The sequence below is a fragment of the Pieris brassicae genome, chromosome 1 (genome assembly GCF_905147105.1).
Source record: "Pieris brassicae chromosome 1, ilPieBrab1.1, whole genome shotgun sequence".
Lineage (NCBI taxonomy): Eukaryota > Metazoa > Arthropoda > Insecta > Lepidoptera > Pieridae > Pieris > Pieris brassicae.
Window position 1 is genome coordinate 6410281 of NC_059665.1, and position 19246 is coordinate 6429526.

The following is a 19246-nucleotide window of genomic DNA, read 5'->3' on the forward strand; positions in this document are numbered from 1 at the left end:
AACTTATTCCCAAAACCTATTGTTTCAAGTACACGGGCAATTGCATATTACATAATATGTATACATCTCTGTGATATATTATAAAGATACTACGTTCTAATTTCACTATTTCTATAATGTGTCTTTTTTATGTACATAACATAAATAAATAAATAAATCCATTAGAATTATTGCTCATATATAAATAGTATGCAAGCGTTGAATACATTTAATCTATAGGTTCAATCATTAAAGTTTCTATAACAGGGATTCGATGCGAACAAATTGAAATTATTTTTAAAACCATTCAAGGATTTTCACCGTCCTACGCTAATCTTTCAATACATTCACCACATAAAAGGATAATCGAAATGCAACGTAGGCGCCATGCATGACGCGCGAATTGACTCAACGCCCAAATCCTTAAAGTTACCGTGACTCAGGGAACGAACAACCATAAATTAATGATACGGTTACTCATTAAGACAAATCTTAAGCCCAAAAATAAAATCCCTTTGAAAAACTTGTAACGAGTTTATTGAACTCATTGGTAAATTTACAGGATATTCTTTAATATCTGAATGAAAGGTATATATTAACTTAATAACAAGGGGTGTTTTGAAATATATTTTAATGAAAATACTACTCCCAAATCTGTCCTTCATCTGTAATTAAATTATCGTATATATCGTGATGATTATGTGCAGTTTTTAATTTCATGTATTCTTTTTTGGTTTGTTTTGTCTTAATAACTATATGTAGTTTTGCTCTTACCTACCTTAACTTATTTAATACATTTTTTTCGCACAGTGGTAGCCTGGAAGATTACTCGAAAGCGATAAGGCTTTTCATTTAATCATGTTCAATTTTTATATTGTAATGCATCGAAGTGTTAATAAATAATATTCTTGTCGATTTATACCATAAGTCCTAAATTAATGTATTTTGGTTCTTCACGGATTATAAATATGTAATTAAACTAATTACGTATTAATTACATACTTAGAAACTTTAATTGTGCTCTTAACAAAATAAGCTTGTATCTAAATAATTATTTATATACAAATCTATATCGTTAACAAGACATCGTTCATTGATAAGGGAAGGTAAACACAATAATGGTCCAAACATCCGCCCAATTTGTCTGTTCAAATATTTTTAAGTTATTTTATGACTTTCAATAATTTATCGAAGAAAGCTTTCACGGGTAACAACTTCCTCTGTACACGAAATGGTTATTATATCGATTTATGACTTTTTCAGGGAAGAGATGATAACGGTTCATTTGATAGTAGTGATTAAATTAATTGAATTTCGAATGCTTATGTTTGTTTTTTAAATTACACAATAAAACTAAACAAAGACATTTATTAAATGTAAAGAAATATGATTTGAACCAGTCTGCCCAGTTTTCCTGGCCATGTTTTATGAATCATGAAGTATCATCCTTTAAAATTTATATATAGTTATAGATATAGTAGTTATTTTAGTATCTATAATCTACATATTTTTTTTTACTTTAGCCGTAGTCAACAATAGACTCTCGTTGTGTGTCACCAATTAAATGTTGTCAAACATGCCCCATACCCCGGGTTTCAACTGGCTTCCTCTCAGGAATAATTCGATTATACCTTTGCACTAACCCTTTCTATTATTCACTGTGGCCAGTTTAATCCATACAACTAGATTTCATAGTAAAATTCGGATACAATGTATCATTTCAACCTCTGAGATTTGAGTCAGCTGTCCTACTAGTTTAGTGAAGGATAGACAAAACCGGTTAAACTAGATACTTAAATTCAAGGTTGATTTTCTTTTTTACTTTCTTTATTATTACGGAATTAATTTGAATCAACTTAATTCCTGGAGTGCTCGCTTCATTACCAAAATCTTATTTAGTTGCGCTCTTCAATTCTGAAGGTCGTGTTAGTGGGCGCACAACTTCCTCCACTCGTCCCAGTCATGCAAGCCTCTGCGGCTGGGTGATGATAAGACCTGTAAGGGCCTTTATTTGATCGGTCCAGCGAATAGAGTATCAGCCACGATCAGTCACAATAAGTTTTTCTAAATTTTGTGAACCTTTGCATGAGTTGCATGTCCAAAAAACCTCAAGAAAAGCGGTTCTAACTACTAACTAACGAGTAAGAAAGTGTCGAAAGACGAGTTGTTACCTGTACCTAACCGTTTTAGTATGGACACTTTTTCATTACCTAAATATAAAAGCTTTATTAATATCTAAAGCACACAAAACGTCAATTCTGTTTTATATTGTGAAATCTGTTCTAAACTGTTCTTCTAATTCTTGATACGAGTATTTTATTTATTAGTTTAGAGTATTTAACACTAAAGTTACTGTTTCATTTGGGTGTATTTTAGGTGACTGACTTCTTAGGCACCATAGCCTAGCTCACTAACCTAACCGAAAGACCTGCTAATTTATAGACAACTTTGTCATCTATACCATTTGGGTATTTATTTTTCGCGTGTTAACAACACATATATCTAGAAATTTACAGACAATATGGACAATATGGACAATATGAAATGCGATATCCGTAGACTATAAAATGTTCGCAGCTGCAGAGATGTGTTGATTTTATTTTTGACTGCCCAGAATCATACACGGCGTGGTAGAACCTTATAGTTGCAAGCAAATGATAACGTTGTTATTAAACACCGTGTCGATTAGTCGTAATAATTATCTCAACGACTTCCTATACCAATTTAATTTGTTAATATTATTGTAATTGAACTTTTTGCTGATTGATTTAGACGTAATTTATCCAGCGTGTCGACCTTGCTTTAGTACTTACTGGACAAAAAGTGCCTGTTACTCGTGACTCAGTTGTTGCTAGGGTTGTTCTTAAAACTGATTAGTAAAAAATACCTACTTATATTTTATACATGTCATGTTTGCACTGTAACCCTTTCGGTGCTTTCGATTGCAGTTTTTTTATATACACTAGGACATCTACAACTCAAACATGGAGACTCCAATAATTTCGTGTTATAGAGTTTTGAACTAATGGAGGATTTTGATTCAAGTCGATTCAAACTGGGCTTTAAGATTTATTTTATAGCTTTTAAAATAATCACATTAATATATTCGAACCAGACGTAAAACGTTTCGTTATCGAGTTGTAAAGGTTGTAACACAAAACATTGCTATGTTTGAAATACTAAAACGACTTGCCGGATTATTCTGACTAATAGAGGGTTTAGATTTCGAGAACATGTAGAGTTTTGGAGGCTTTCGATTTTTATTGTACCAATTAAGAGTATTCGTTAAAGGCATTTTCGTTTCATTTATTTTTGCCTAGTATACGTTGGCAACCCTTGCTACTGCGCAATTGATCGCATAGATATTGTATAATAAACAGATCAATGTATGCTGATAAGTTGTGTGACAGCCCCCATTGAGCTTATATCAGAATCCAAAAAAATAATCTAAATCTAGATTGACAATCATATCTTTTGACATTTCAAAAATGCTAGCAACGCTTCATCCATGGAATGACTTGTACTAAGAAGTTACTTATCACAAACTTCAAGTTCAAATTCTCAATATTCTTTTCAAATTCCAAAATCGAATCAGTACGCCAAGATACATAAAGTAGCTATATGAAATATCTTCTTACCGATTTCTTTAAAAGTAATTTTATAGATTGTCCAGTTAGAATTACACATTGATCTATTAACGCCACCTTATGTAATAACACCAACCATACGTTTATAATGTATACATTAGCTGTTATATTACACCATAAAATTTAAGTATTGATCATGCTTGAATTTAAGGTACTTCGACATATAATGTTTTCTGTTTCTGTAATAATTTGGACAAAACATTATTTTAAATAGTGTGATATAAATTTTTCTACAAAAGCAATGCTCAATCATGTCTTACGCTACCTGTATCATCCCTCGGCGCCCTTTCATGTTTTTTTCTAATGCTTTGTCCAATCATTCTTTATTACCAATCTAACATGTGGTCGCTACCATTTGACACGGCCGCATTCCATTTTCAAAACCAGCTACAGTAAAACAACATTTTTAAACACGGTGAAATTCGATTTTTAATTAGCTACGAATTAGGCAAGTAATGTGGGTTGCAATATTTAAAAAACGTTTTGTAATATTACCAGTTCAGAAATTGCTAGTTCTAGATTGAACGTAGTTTCGATTTTTAAAATCAAGCTGATGCTGATATTTTTGCAATAGGTATATTTGTTCATATACCTAATGCACTGTTATAAGCGGAACCCTTATTCATAAATAATCTATCCAATTGCACTGTTTTAACGTACTGATTTGTCTCTATTAATCACAAAGTAAATACAGTTTTATAGAAAGGGACAAAATAGTACTTTAGTTGAAAGACGTAGACTGATGAATTTATTAATAATTGTATAACACAATAAAAGGTTAATTAAAAAGTTAACTAATGGGGAAGCCTATCTGACGAATGCGGTTTATTGTATCAAAATAGGACTCTTTCTATAGTGACTTAAAAATCGCTATCTATAAATAGTTTTATATAAAATTAATTTAAGTTCTAGCTAAAAGAGAAAAGAGAGCCAATTTTAACTGCTGACTGCTGGGTGAAGAGTCCGAAGCCGTGGGATCGAGTCTTGGCTGTGGGTTACACTCCATTATACGGTGAAGAAAAACTCCGACCTGGGTGAGATTCTATAGGAAAACGCAATTAACTCTTACAAACATAAGCAAGCGACTACTAACTCAGAGAAAAATGCAATGAAACAATTGCAAACATGCTATTTATAGTTGTTAACAATGTATAATTAAACTTAACAATAATTGCAGCTGACACGTCTTTATGCAGTTACAGATAATTGACAATTTACTTACATCTGTCTCGAGTACTGACAATTATCACTCCATACATTAATTTGTCTATGTGTAAAGAAGGACCGGAATATTCTTGAAAGTGAAACTAAATGAAATATTAATTTTCGTTTACAATAGTGGTCAAACCACCAATAAATACTTTTTCAATTTAACATTGAAGGTGACGCAGAAAAACTAAATTAAAATATAATATGGGCCTGGAAATATAGTAAAGGCAGCAAGATATGAGAAACAAATGCAATGCCATGGCCTACTAGAAAAAGTTGTTAATCGATAACGCTATAATACTATACAAATAAATGTATTTTTTACTTTAAAAAATAAATTAACTATTGTAGGTTAGTAAAATATAACAATTTGCATATCGTAGATGTTTGCGGAGACAAGAAGTCAGTACAGTTACTCACGAGGTCAAAATATATTTAATAACCCGTTATTTTTTCACACAATTGACCGTTGTTACAATGGCAGCATAGATTTTTTTGCATTACGGTAAGGTCTCTGAAAGTTGATCACCTATATTATAGCCTTTTATAACCTCGTAGCCTTATTTTACTTGCTTTTACGATTCTATTTGTTATAAATATGATTCCAGCCATCAGATTTGTTCATTCACAGAAAACGATTTAAAGTCATTTAATTAAAACTTTAACTGTTACATACAAATGTATGGTTATACACTAATAATAATTAATATTATAAATGTTATAACGAACGTTTATAGCATTTATAGTGTGTACGGGACACAGTAAGTATAACTATTTTCTATTCAAGCTCTCATACTATTTATGTTATACGGAAATTGATCCAAAATCAATCATGGTAGATTTGATTTTGTCTTAGTGTGTGATGTCTTCACTATAATTTCAATAGTTGACTACAATACGATATAAATATGGTATTGTGTTTTGATTTAGACATTTTATATCCTTAATACAAAAACACTAAGTGTCCTCTAACTTTTGTCTAATTTCATTTTAATTCAATCATGGCGAGTAGGTATTATGGAGACAAAAATGAATTGAATTGCAGCATATTAGTTTGGCTAAGAGCGATATTATTAAAGCTTCCTGCCCGTTCTCCCCCTGTTCTATAAAAAATACCTCTTTACCTAAGATTTTTTTATAGTAAGACCATAAGACAATAGATCTTTACTACCAAGTCGAGTACAACTCATAGCAATTAAACTTAACAGTCGTATATGTATAGATCTCTTGGTTGTATAAACCCGGTTTCAAAACTAAAACAAATTATTAATAATTAACATTATTCACTACTGGAATAAGTTACACTTTATACAGAGTCAGAATGCAGTAATTTTAGACAGTTTTACAAAGGACAAAATGACCTTGGTGAATATCGAAGTGTATTGATATCACTACTGCGAAATTATTTATACTCTAAGGTAATTTTTTATCAGTCTACAATGTCAACCTGATTTTGACAATTATTTTAGATATGTACAATACTTTTTACGGGCTGACTACACCGCGGTCGACGGCTAAACATTTTATCAGAAAGTAAGCGAAAGTAAATGATTTATAGTTTTTAGATCGAACTTTTAAAAAGCTCTTCACATTTCTTCGAAAGGTATTAATAAAATAGTATTACTTTTTCATATGGATCTGTATCGAGAAAGTTGTTTAACGAGATATAAGTGACTCTTGCTTGACAGCTTAGGCACACATTTTATTATAAACTTATTCTTTGTATCAGGATTATAGAATGGATCTCTATGGAATAACAATTCCGGTAAATAATGTCTTGAATAATTAATATCAATTTTTGTATATCAAAAGCATAATTAACACATACAAGACAACGCTAATTACTCTGTCAACCACAGACAAGTAAGGATATGTTCTTAAGTAATTTATTAATATTCTGCTAAACAATGTCACTCAAGTTCAATTGATTTCACTTTCAATATTCACCTACGTCCTTATTGAGAAATTTCCATTCAATCACATAACAATGAATCCAATTACGAGTACAATGTATTAGAAAAAGTAGAGGTTAAAGTGAAGGTGTTTCATGTTTTGCAACAGTATGGGATCGTGTGAAGGACTAACAGCGCGACCTTTTGAGCAATGACATTTATACGATGTACTATCGTCAAAAAGTTCATCGCTTCTCTCATACACAATTATCAGAGCCCTGAGTTAGGGGACGTTCGGAACAATAGAAAGACAATGCACAGTATGTTATCAATTAATGTAATCTAAAGGAAAGTAGGCCTTACAGAAACATATGAAGTAAAAAAGTCAAAGAATAATAATACATCTTTATTTATATTAGGTACTTTAACAATACTTTAACAGTCTTAAAACAAACGACTTCTGTCAGCGGTGGTCTACACCGTGAGTCTATACAATATTTACAAAATCGGTCAAGCGCACGTGAGCGATACGAAGGCGCGCGGCACGGGATTGGCGCTAAAACGCGCGTCGGAGCAACCCGCACCGCGCGCCACCGCCTCGAAGAATTGCCTCAAGTCGCTAACTGACCTCGTCGGAGGTGCCTGAAGGTCGTGTAATGATGCCGCCCGCCGAGGAGTCTCCGTCACAACCACTGGCCGAGCCAGCTGCTCACTACTCCGCGCCAAGCTGCCCCCAGTCTGTGACAATGACTCGAACAACGCCCGCCTCTCTCTTACCGGGACATATTTTGATACTACTTCATGAGAATTTGGTGAGCATGATCTTGCACGGTTCTCTAGGGATGCCGTCTTCCGCCTAGCCATTTCCATGGCATACCTCCCCCTTTCTGCCCCACCTGTCGTGCCCTCCCAGCGTTTTAGATATCGGTGTCGTCCTAATTCTGTATCAGTCGACCTTGCTCTGGGAAGTGTGTGACGAGGACTTTTGCTAAGTTTACTGCAATTGTCACATTTTATTTCGGTTTTTTGTGGTGCGTCAATGACATCTATAGTTTTCAGTCCATCAACAGATAGCGATAGGTCGAGGCTGCGATCAGACGATGAGTCGTAATCGTCGTCTTCTACGACGATGCCCTCATCCGTCGCAGCAGGTGAATGATCTCTTCGAGGTAGATGAGTTTCGGACATAGTTATTAATCTCCGTCTTGCTCTGGGGGGTGGTCTGGGAGGACACGTTGGCGTTTCCTGCTGCGTTGTCTTTGGTTTGCGATAAGAATGGTTTGTGTCAGCCGCTGGCAAGACATCGAGAAACCTAACTTGGGGTAATGGCGTCTGTCCAAGTATTTCAACGCACAGCGCTCGCACCCATCGGGCGTATTCCGTCGCATTGCAAGCCTGCAACAAAAAAAAATACCAGTCATTCGGGATAATAGATTCGTTGAGTACTAGGAGGACGTAAAATTTGAATAATTTTATATAACACACATTGAGAAGTTGACGTATTATTAAAGGAGAGAACTAGTTATAATATGTCTATTATAGAGAAACTGTAGCACACAACGTGTTTCCCTTACGTATCAACACCTTCGCGTTCTAGCCCTTCTTATGGTAAATAGGGCCATCAAGAGGTACGCACAATGGAGTGATGATTTACGGGTGTTGGGCTTTATTGAGGTCTATTTAACGTAAATCGTGAGAAAGAACTTACGAAGGGGAGCCGAGGTCTTAAGTCTTCGTATCTTTTGTACCGAGCCCTACAATATCCGAAACGTGTAATAGGATCCTAGACATTTTATTCATTTAAGACTATTCTTCAAAATTATACGGTAATTATATCTAAAGATATTCTATATTTTTTAAAATAATTTTCATGTCCGTTCTTATTACAGCTACCTTCATAATAGATTAAATCTAAGCAAGAAAGTTGAATGGAATACAATTATGCGACTAGAACGTACAAGGTTATTCGACAAAAATGTTTTGTACAAAACTTGTCCATACAATCATAGAAAAAAGATAAAAACATGACCCCGTTTCTACTGGCTCGACCGCAGGTCCAATAAAACAACCTTATTTGGTAACGACTAATGAGATTATCTAGTAAAAAATAATCGGTAAGTTATTACAATAGTAACGTGAAGAAAATGACTAGTTTATCTATTCGCTTGTGAAGAATATAGAAATGTTGAATATAGGCACGGTCATGTAAAAAATGTGTTCTGCTCTGTCCTACATTTATTGTGTCATTTATTAATTTCAGTATTTTTTATTATAGGGGCCGTTCAAGTATTACGTAAGCGGATTTGTCAGCAAAAGTAAGCAAAGCTCTCAAAATATAAGTATATAAACGTATTACTTATTTAGGAATCATCTAAAATGCATTTCGTTTTCAAGCATAGACAATGTGTAGAAACTTAAATAATTACTGTTGATGTAATCACCAAATAAGAAAATCAAAGACGGCCCCTCTGTCTTCCTCCTTAATGTTGACGTAATACATCAAGTATTAGTAGTAGTAGTTGTTCCCATATAAATATGTACTTCAATTTAAATCTTTGCTTTTAAATGAGCTTTAATATTCGATTAAAATTGTTAGTATAAGAACGGTAATAAAACATTATACATTCTAGTGAAGTAATTCATATTTCATGAGACACATGGGTTGGTCTATAGTCTATACAATAAATTCACGTTTTAAATAACTTCGTAAATTTTAATAGGGCATTTAACCACATGCGTTTAATACGAAATATTTAGTCGCAAATATTGGGATAGAATAAAACTTAATAAATAAATCGCGATTAACGGATGTAAATAAACAAAATTAACCAATAACTACAATGAATCTCAACTAACGGGATATACTCGTATGTAATTTTTCTTCAAAATTTATAGATGACAGATGGTTAATGTAATTTTATCGACTTTTATGTAAATATGATTGACGTAAATAAAGCCTCGCTCATGTATAGTAAACCTAATAAGTTAAGAAACACTTGCATTATGATGATTAAGTTCACACGTGCAAATGCGATATGGTGTTAGCATTATGTTTAAAATAATGTAGCTATTATACTAAGTCAACTACTTATGTTACATCCGTTCATATGGGAATGTGCAGTCTGACAAATAAAAGCTATTTTTTAATATATTAAGATATATATTATTCGCATTAACAATTGTAATAAATGTATACGAAGGAAAATGTAAGTATAAAAACTTTCTCATGATTAGCGAGTGTTTTTTCTAGAGTTCTACAGAAATGTTCGTTTATCCACCTATCTGACAAAACACGGCAAGATAAAAACACAGATATGATTTCAAATTCTTTTAAAAATACGTAAATTTTGTTATTTGATAGCTAAAATCGGTGATTAAGATTTCCTAGAATTGTTGATATAGATAGATATATTTAAATTGCAGTACCTGAAATGTGGCGACGGTGGCGTCATCCCGAAGACGAGAGAGCTGGAAGGCGTTGAGCAGATTTGGGGCACACCGAAGGTGCAAATGTCTGAGGGGCAGCCTCGCGGCAGGTCTCCTGGGTATAGTACCATCTCTCCAGGCTAACAGACACCCGCTACGTACTGCACACCGAACCCAGGCCCAGGAAACGTTATCGTCATTGTAATACTGTCTTAGAACACCTGAGGGCAAAAATAAAACATATAATTATTTGACACGAACTTTATCCTCAGTCTGTAACTTCCAGATAGATACCGATCCCGACGTTGCGTTGCGTATGCAATTTCGCAGTAGCGTAGTTGCGACTTTGGGAATGCGCGGTACAAAAGCTCAACATTGGAGTTGGGATCGCAATTACTATTGGAAGACAGTACTAGTGCAGTACATTTTAGTGCTAAACAATTTATATATTTACAATATTTACTTAGATGGTCGTTTAGTTGAGCATGTTTTAGGTCATACGTTTATTATCTATTTTTTCACTTCTTTCAGCTATTGTCAACTGTCAAGCATAGCTAACCATTAGCGTGCCTAATGCTTAACTATGCATTTAATATGAATAACGTAAACACATAAGCTTCGAAAAGATAAAGAGTGCGTCACTTTTATTAATTTGCGAAGTGACCAAGATGACATTTAATATCTATGATTACATTTTACGATATTAAAGTTTATTAAACGTTAAAGAATCCACAAGGATCTTGATGTATATATAGACCTAAATACGGCGATACGGTTTGCGTTAGCTCACTTAAAGAGGCTACATAACCATGTGAATACTGAGGCAATCAAACTTCTTGATACAATAGGAATAAGACGCCTAAAGAGTAAACCTTTTGAGTTAAAAAACCTGGTGTAGTGGATATAAATGCAACTGCGGAATCTCGGACACACGAATATAGTGTCAAAACAATATAGAACACTAAGACAATGAGTTAATGAACATTACCTTAGTTTAAGCTATTTATTAGTATTGTAGAAAATTAAGTCAACATAATATTACTTACTAGCCATAATTACTATATAGGCTACATTGTAATTCTTGTATAGTCGCACTCTATTTTATGACCTTTATAGTAGGAAAAGGTTATTCTTCCTTACATTACCGGCTGTAAACAATCATAAAGTAGACAATTGTTTTTTTTTAATTTTATCGGCCGAGCCCATTTAACCTACTTTGTGAAGCATAAACAACCAAGAGGTTATAATTATAATCCCTATTGTGTGCTAAATAAAACTTGTTATGTATTGAGATGCCGAGCGTCCCAATTTCATAGGCAGCCGGTTCGATAAACCTACTTTATTAACACACAACACGCAAACATAAATTCATAAGAACGAACATCGGAATATAATCTTTGTTGGCAGAAATATACTCAATGTCATGTACCCAAAGTCGCCTTGTTTTATGTATATTGTATTGTAAAACAAATACATAAAATATTTTAGGTTATTGTTGAAAAACATCCCCACATCGTCAAGGTATTATGTATACTAACACAGTTTAGATTTATTTCTATGAAACAAGATTGGGGTCTCTGAATGTTAATCACTTATAAACATAAGTGGAAATTAAAACAGTATTTTATTCGTGAAAGTGTTTATTTCGTTGTTTATCCGTGCATCTATTATCGAAATTATTATATAACTTCCCCCTAGGTTCCTCAATACAAATCATGTTTTTAATACACCGACCGGCCTTACTATAATCGTTAGAATCAAAATATAATCAGAAAAAAATATTAGTCAAACAAATGCAGAAAAGTCTGGAATAAACTAAGCCTTAAACATAAGACCGTAACCGTAAACTCCTTTTTTTCGTTACAATATATTTAACATTGATCTAAAAATAAATTATGACATAACTGATAATAGTTATTGATATGCATAACTTTATCATTGCCGTGATTCATTGCTATTCTAAACGCCCACAAAAATAGTCAAAAAGTCGATACAGTTAAAGTGCTTTCTTTGTTCTTTTTATCAAGAGACCTTCCTATTTCTAAGTATGCTAATTAACGTCTTTTATTCTTAATGTTGTTATTTTATTTTTGACTGCCAATTCAATGTTATCAGACGACATGGCAACGTGGTTTATGATAAGCCAGTTATTGAATATCCTCAAAATGGTTAACATTATAATACTCGCGTAAACATACAAATGCATAAAACATCGAACTGAATTCGATTTAATTGCAATCAAACTATTATTAATTTACTTATAAACACGAACAAGCACTAAGCTTTAACAGTAAATAGGCAAATTCAAATCTATAGAATAAAGGTATTGCCTAACTTATAAGGAATACATTACATTATATCCAAAGGATAATAACGCTATATTTTTGAGAGCTTATCCATTTTACTTAGTACGATCAAGTACTACGATAAATTGTTTAACCGCTAATGCATTTACTATGCCTATTTCTAAGATTCAATATCTATTTCAGACAAAAGATATTTAACATATAAATATCGGTAGCAAATAACGAAGGACAAAGAGTAGTGAACTATTCCCATGGCCTTCGTCACATATAGCACTATCGGAGGCCACAGGATTTCCTTTTCACCTAACCAGGGTAATGTCCAGCTTCGACAAATTCACAAATATAACTTTAATAAAAAAAATTACATGCGTCAGGAGCGCCTGGAGACGCTAGATTATGTGCAAACCGCTCAGTTTGAATATTATAATTTTATTGCAATCCAAAGTTGTTGAGTTCTAAAACAATTCGTTGTAATTACCAAGATTCGTCGATCAATAAAATTTTAAAATGCAAAAGCAGTTGACAAGCTTTTCGGAACAACATTTAATAATTATAAATACCATACAATATATGGACCTAATATGTCAATTTCCTAAAAGCTGGAAGTCTTCTTGAAGCCAAATATTGATAATACACGATATGAGCATTTGTTCTAATTTGAGTTTTAGTTGATGATGAGAGTTCCTAATTGATATCAGACTTCTGATACTCCTCGAAAGCACATCAATCAATGATGGCTACGGCCAAACTGGGTCATAATGGGTGTGCCCAAACAGCTGTTAAGCAATGTTCGTTATATGTCCAATTATTGTTCATAACAGCTGTTTTGCCACCCTTCTTCATCCAATCCCTGATGACAGTTTGATGCGGGTCGCAATTGACCCTTTCGTTTTAATAAAATCTAATTCAATTGGGATTCACGAATAACACACAGGTTATTGTGCTTTAGAGGATTTAGAAATTAAGCCAAGCAAAATAGGTTTTAGCATTTGTTTGATTTACAACCTACTAGATAATATAAACAGTAAATACTTATGGCGATTATATTTAAAATAGGGTGGTATCCAAAAATAATAATTAGTAATTTAAGTTAAAAAATTAGTTATTCGTATATTCTGGGGTGAATGACCTATGAATGCGAAATCAAAGCAAATTATCTAACTTAAGAATATGTTTACATGCAAATTATGAAAAACGCATTATGTAGGTACCTAATTGTTTATAGTATTTATAGTTTCTATCATAAAAACTATTTTTTTTTAAATAAGTAAATCATATTTAATTTAAATCCTAAGCATTCAAATCTTACTTTGTCAGCTAAGCAAAGTATGTTTACCTTTAATAACTTATGAGTGGTGAGGTCAGGTGTAGTAAAGGTAAAAAATACAGAAAGAGCTTGACCAGTTTAGATTAGGAAGAATAACAAACCTGATATCCTAAGGTTAGGATCTGCCGGAGAAGGTATTGGTCCTGGTGTCAATTCTGGTCGTAATTTTCGCAAACCGGCCACCACCCGCGGTGCCGGCGACTGCTCTCCCACAAGCATTGCCCCTCAAGACAACATTTCACTTAAAAACACTTCACAATAATAAAAATTCATTTCGTACTCCACTAATTCACAGGTTCAATAAAGAAAGCCACAACCCACGGAAAAATTTATGTCAAGAATGAGGGATGACAAACTGTCAAATTCGTTTTGAAATTCGAATTAATTCGTTATTTGCGCGTACATCATTCGTTCACAAACCACGTATCGCTGTTCGCTACTGACTAGACCGACGGGATTATCATGAATGAAGACGTACCCCACTACTTTATGCACGATTACTACGTGCGTAAGTTTTGTTGTAGAACGCGCCATCTGTCGATGAGTAGCATTACACGATGTATACAAAATAGTTCACGAACCAGAACTGATAACCAGACCAAACTTTATTAACTTCTTACCGATAGATGGTCTATAATTAAAATACATAATATTTTACTACCTAAACATGTTTATGTTTGCTTAATATCTTCAAATTATTCGAAATAAAAACTATACAGACATATTCTTATACATTACTTAATACAGTACTTTTTTTTAATTTTCACAATTAAGTTTATTTTAAATCGAGGCCTATGCAAGATAAGTATGTATAAATATATTATTATTACATTGGTTGATATATAATATGTCTATGTGTTTTATTTTGTATTTGACAATAAGTATATATAATTACGTTTTAACTTCTTGCTATTGTAATGTTATATTTTTCACCTAGAGTGCGCTATCAACCTCCAATTGCTTAACATAAAAGTTATAAGATTTTACCCACATAAAAATAAATGTAAATGCATTTAAATGTCCTTTAAAATATCTTCTTATTCAATTTATATATTAAATTAAAAAAAAACTACAACTATATTAATGCCATTAAATGGTTTATTTATGTGAAATAGCGCTATCTGTTAGTTATATTTAAAACGACGTGTCTTCTTACATGTCAACACTAGGTCTATTTGTAATGTTAAAATGTAGATGGCAGACTTATCCCATTTATTCTTGTGAATTAGTCGCTAGATGGCAGACCCTGTACTCTTAATAGAAATACATGCTTTATTAAGTTAACCCATAATTATATCAAAGATGCTTGCTAGTTGACTTTCGATCAATGGTATTAAATAGTCAACACCTTTAAATAATACAATACTATATTTATTTCAAATAATTCTAATATAATCTTAACTCATTTAAAAAAATTATTTATTTGAAATAATGTTTCAATTATAAACGAGTATTAAAACATATTATTACATTCTTGGGAAACTTTTATTCAAGCAAAAAAATATCCAGAATCATAAATGGTTTGACTTCGTTTTGATAGGTGTCATCTTGCCTAGTTATATTGTTGTAAATAAAAAAAATATGCATAAACAATACAAAATTTATCTCGTATGTATATTTAGTAGTCAAGCCATTCTATGAGGTAGAAATTAGTATGTTACGTGTCGTAGTCAAGTAACTGCCGATACTTACAGGCAATGAAACGTCATAAGTAGACTTAAGAAATATATGATTATAAAACTCTAGCGGTTAAAGTAATAAGTTTGGATAGAATTATATATAAAAGTAGTATCAGGCTATAAATGGTATTTAAAAATTCAGTTTTTTTTTTATAAATTATTTATTATCGACTTTATAACATAACATTTATGATAACTATAAATCACACAAATAAAAATGCATTTTATAACTAATGTTACAATATCTTAAACTAATGCCAATGTTGACTGACTTTTAACATTGAGTTTTCCTTCTAATGGTTAAGAGAAAACCACCCATTAAAAGTCAGTAAACTGGGGCTAATTGTAAAACGTGGGAAGACTCCGATTACAGAAAACATTTAAAGGAAGACGAGATCAAAATAAACATGGCACTGCTATCATAATAGACTCGTAAACAAGGCACAAAGTGACTTACGCTAACTACTACTACACTAAAACGAATTAAAGCTTTGAAATGGAAGAGTTATTTATCACAATGGCAAAAAACTTGAACAATTACCACGGGCGCCACTTGTTCGCATCTAATTCTTGATCCGAGCGCGGTGGTCCTTCACATGAGCTATCTTTTTTATTCGCATAAAAAGCTTGCTGCCGCCTTGCCTCTTCTTGTTTTTTGTACTCCTGGTACTCGATTAATTTCCTCTTCTTTTTAGGCGGTAAGTTACTGTAATCCATTGGTGATTCGCAGTGTTCCGGAACCGCTGGCTTACTTTCCACATTGGAGTCAGGTTCTTTAGCGGATCGTGTATCCTGAGAATATTCCGGCGATGACTTCAGAGGCGATCGAACTTTCCTCAAGTCTAAGGTATCGCTTGAGTAATTCGGTGAGTAATATGTGTAGTCGTTGCGGTACATTTCGTCGCGAGGCAAGTATTTATGCTCAACAGGTAATTCGTTCACCTCGCTATTTATGTTTTCATTACCACGCTTGTCCATAATGTGTTGTCTTATTTTTTGCAAGATTACATCTTTGGCCTCGGCCGGAACTCGATTAAAGTAACTTCCATTTCGGTGTATTGTAGGGTCGTTTTGCTGTGGAACAAGTTTATCTACTGTCGTTAAAAGACCTGGTGGACTAACCGGCTTGTTGTGTTTAGGATAGGCCCACTGCTTAGCGGGTCCTTCCACGGCATATACTGAGTCTTCGGCGTCTGATGAAGATCTATCGTGGTCACTGTAATAATGTTGTCGGTCTGATAAAACAGATGAAGGCGACGTTGGTGGAGAGAACGAGGGCCTCTCAGGTACTTGTATGGTCAAAGGTTGAGCGGTTATTAACGTTGATAGGTGACTGATTAAATTCTGACTGACTTTAGAGTCCAAATCAGGCACGGACATAATAAATCTGCATGCTTCCGCGGCGCACTGTCCGAAGCCGGCTTGGAATTTTTTCGCTTCTAGAATTGGGTCTTTCGGTCTGTGCAACTTTGTAAGATGATTAACGGTTAATTCAAGGATATCTGCCTTTTCCAACTTGCTTAGGTTGTCGTCGTCTATCTGTTGAAAAAAACAAAACAAAGTCTTATTAAACAGGTGCGCTTGTTTCTCACGTTACAAGGGTGAACGTCACATTAATATAACTGTACCAATGAGTTGCTCGTTATTAATGGGCTTTAACTTTTGCATACCTGTTTCTGGTCTCGGTAAAGGCACAGTTTCATAAACAGAAGGACGACCGGTTCGTGATAAAAATATATGGCGTGTGAATGGAAGATGGATTGCTCTTTCAATGACGGGCAAAATTAGGTTTTTTCAAGATGCAATTTTACATTTACGTTATACTATATTTAACTTTTTACTACATTGGATCTACTTTTAAAAATATACTCTAGACGAAAAGAAAATATATAAAGTAAAAACAAAAAAAATGATTTTGTTAAAAACTATAACCGAGCTGTTTACTTTGTTGAAATAAGTGATCTGAAACACGAACTCACCTCCAAAGCTCCAACCATGAGATCCTTAAGTTCATCCAAGCAGCGATTGATGCGCGCGCGACGTTTTCGTTCCAAAAGTGGCTTCGTTATTTTCTTATATTTTGCAGTTTTTGATAACGGTGCCGGGTCAGACGCCATAATGCAATCTACAAAACACAATTAATGAATTATAATATTCAACTCAAATTAACACCGCTATGAATATTAATAGAAAATTATGGAATTGAAATCTAACCTTGACGCGATCACAGAATTGAATTGAAAGCAAGCAATTTTCGACACGCGCGTTCCCGAGCGCGCGCCGGTATGTACTGCCTGAAAAAAGCCTTATCCCTTCCCTTCCTCAGGCCCTGCCCTTCTCGGCCCTACGCCATTCATAGCACGCACGTGTGGCACTCGGCCGGCTTATTACCCATCTTTATGGGAGTCGCAGTTGCAAATTGTACAATTTAAACACAACTTAAGTATACAAACACGAATATCTTACATTATTTACTCGACATTTTGATTGCTTAGTAATGATCATGAGCGTCAGTCACTTACACGAAAGACAATATCGATTGAACAATAACGAACCACGAGATGTTTTCTGTAAATTGTTAAATGTTGTTTCCAAATTCAAATGATTGTTCATTAAATTTGCGAAAATAGTGGAAGACCATTGTACGATTATCCTTAATATCAAAGAATTGTGCGATTAAATACCGGTTTGTTAATTTCGTAATAGCGCAACCGATTAAATTACGTGCACGCGTAAAATACTTTCCCAGGGCCTACAGGATACTGTACGTAATTAGTATGAAATATCATCCAATTTTTTTCTGCTTCAGATTTCAATAACGTATGTAAGAGTACTTTATGCGAAGTAAATGGCCATGACAGCATTCGGAACGATATCGGTACGTATTGTCAATTTACAAATACGTAAATAGTGATGAATGTGGTTTTTCTATGACAAATTTATTGACATAATGACGAATCAAATACCAATATATTTTTCCTTTATTCACAAGTTCATTTTTCGTACTAATGTTGTAATTATGGAAAGTAATATTTAAGTAAACCATACAGTTAACATAATTTAACATAAGATGAATGATTAGTTAAAACAGTAATAAGACTAATTTTGTTTTCCATTTTTATAAACAACACAAATTTATAAAAAACGTTTAAGCAAAACCGACAAAACAGTTATCAACTTCTAATGCCATTTAAAAAAAAGGCGGCAACTTAAAGATTTTATCTTGAAACAATAAACAATTACCGTTTGCAATTTAAGTTGAAAAAGAATGAAATAACTGTTTTATTACAATAGACATCTTAAACACCGCCTGATATTCGGAATTCAAACCAAACAAAAACTTCAAAATCCCTACGACAAATGGACGAAGCCCGCATTTGAAATTCGAATGTTACCCGATTTTTTTTCCGGCCAGGTAAAAATGGCGCGAGCCGCACTTCTTTTAATTTCAGCGTGGGTCGCCTTTTCATTGTCATGCTTGGACCGTCATTAAATTATAAAATGCATTTATAGTTACACATATTGGTTTTAAACTCAATACATAAACTATAAATATTTAAGAACAACTTAAAAGTTATGTATTGTTGTTAATATGTATGAAGTATTAAACTACAACTAAAGAAAGAAATAAATAAAAAATAGTAGTTTCTGTGTTCTAAAACGTTGTGACGAGAAAAAGATTCTTGTACATTCGTCGTAAAACATTCAGGAGCATCCGTAAATATTATATATATATATAAATATGTAACTTTAAAAGTAAATAAAAAATTACATAAATTGT

At 33.3% G+C, this 19246-nt stretch overlaps 2 protein-coding genes across 2 annotated transcripts; both read right to left on the reverse strand.

Annotated features, from left to right (window-relative positions):
- Positions 1–7115: 7115 nt before the first annotated feature.
- LOC123714154 lies at positions 7116–14234 on the reverse strand. Its single transcript, XM_045668325.1, has 3 exons — positions 13888–14234; positions 10154–10374; positions 7116–8122 (listed from the first exon to the last, which is right to left on the reverse strand). The coding sequence occupies exons 1-3, from the start codon at positions 14003–14005 to the stop codon at positions 7238–7240; spliced, it is 1224 nt and encodes a 407-aa protein (XP_045524281.1). The 5' UTR covers positions 14006–14234; the 3' UTR covers positions 7116–7237.
- Positions 14235–15639: 1405 nt separating this feature from the next.
- Positions 15640–17739, reverse strand: LOC123710220. Its single transcript, XM_045661989.1, has 3 exons — positions 17680–17739; positions 17445–17590; positions 15640–17004 (listed from the first exon to the last, which is right to left on the reverse strand). Exons 2-3 carry the CDS (start codon positions 17580–17582, stop codon positions 16003–16005), a joined length of 1140 nt encoding a protein of 379 aa, XP_045517945.1. The 5' UTR covers positions 17583–17590; positions 17680–17739; the 3' UTR covers positions 15640–16002.
- Between the last annotated feature and the right edge of the window lie 1507 nt (positions 17740–19246).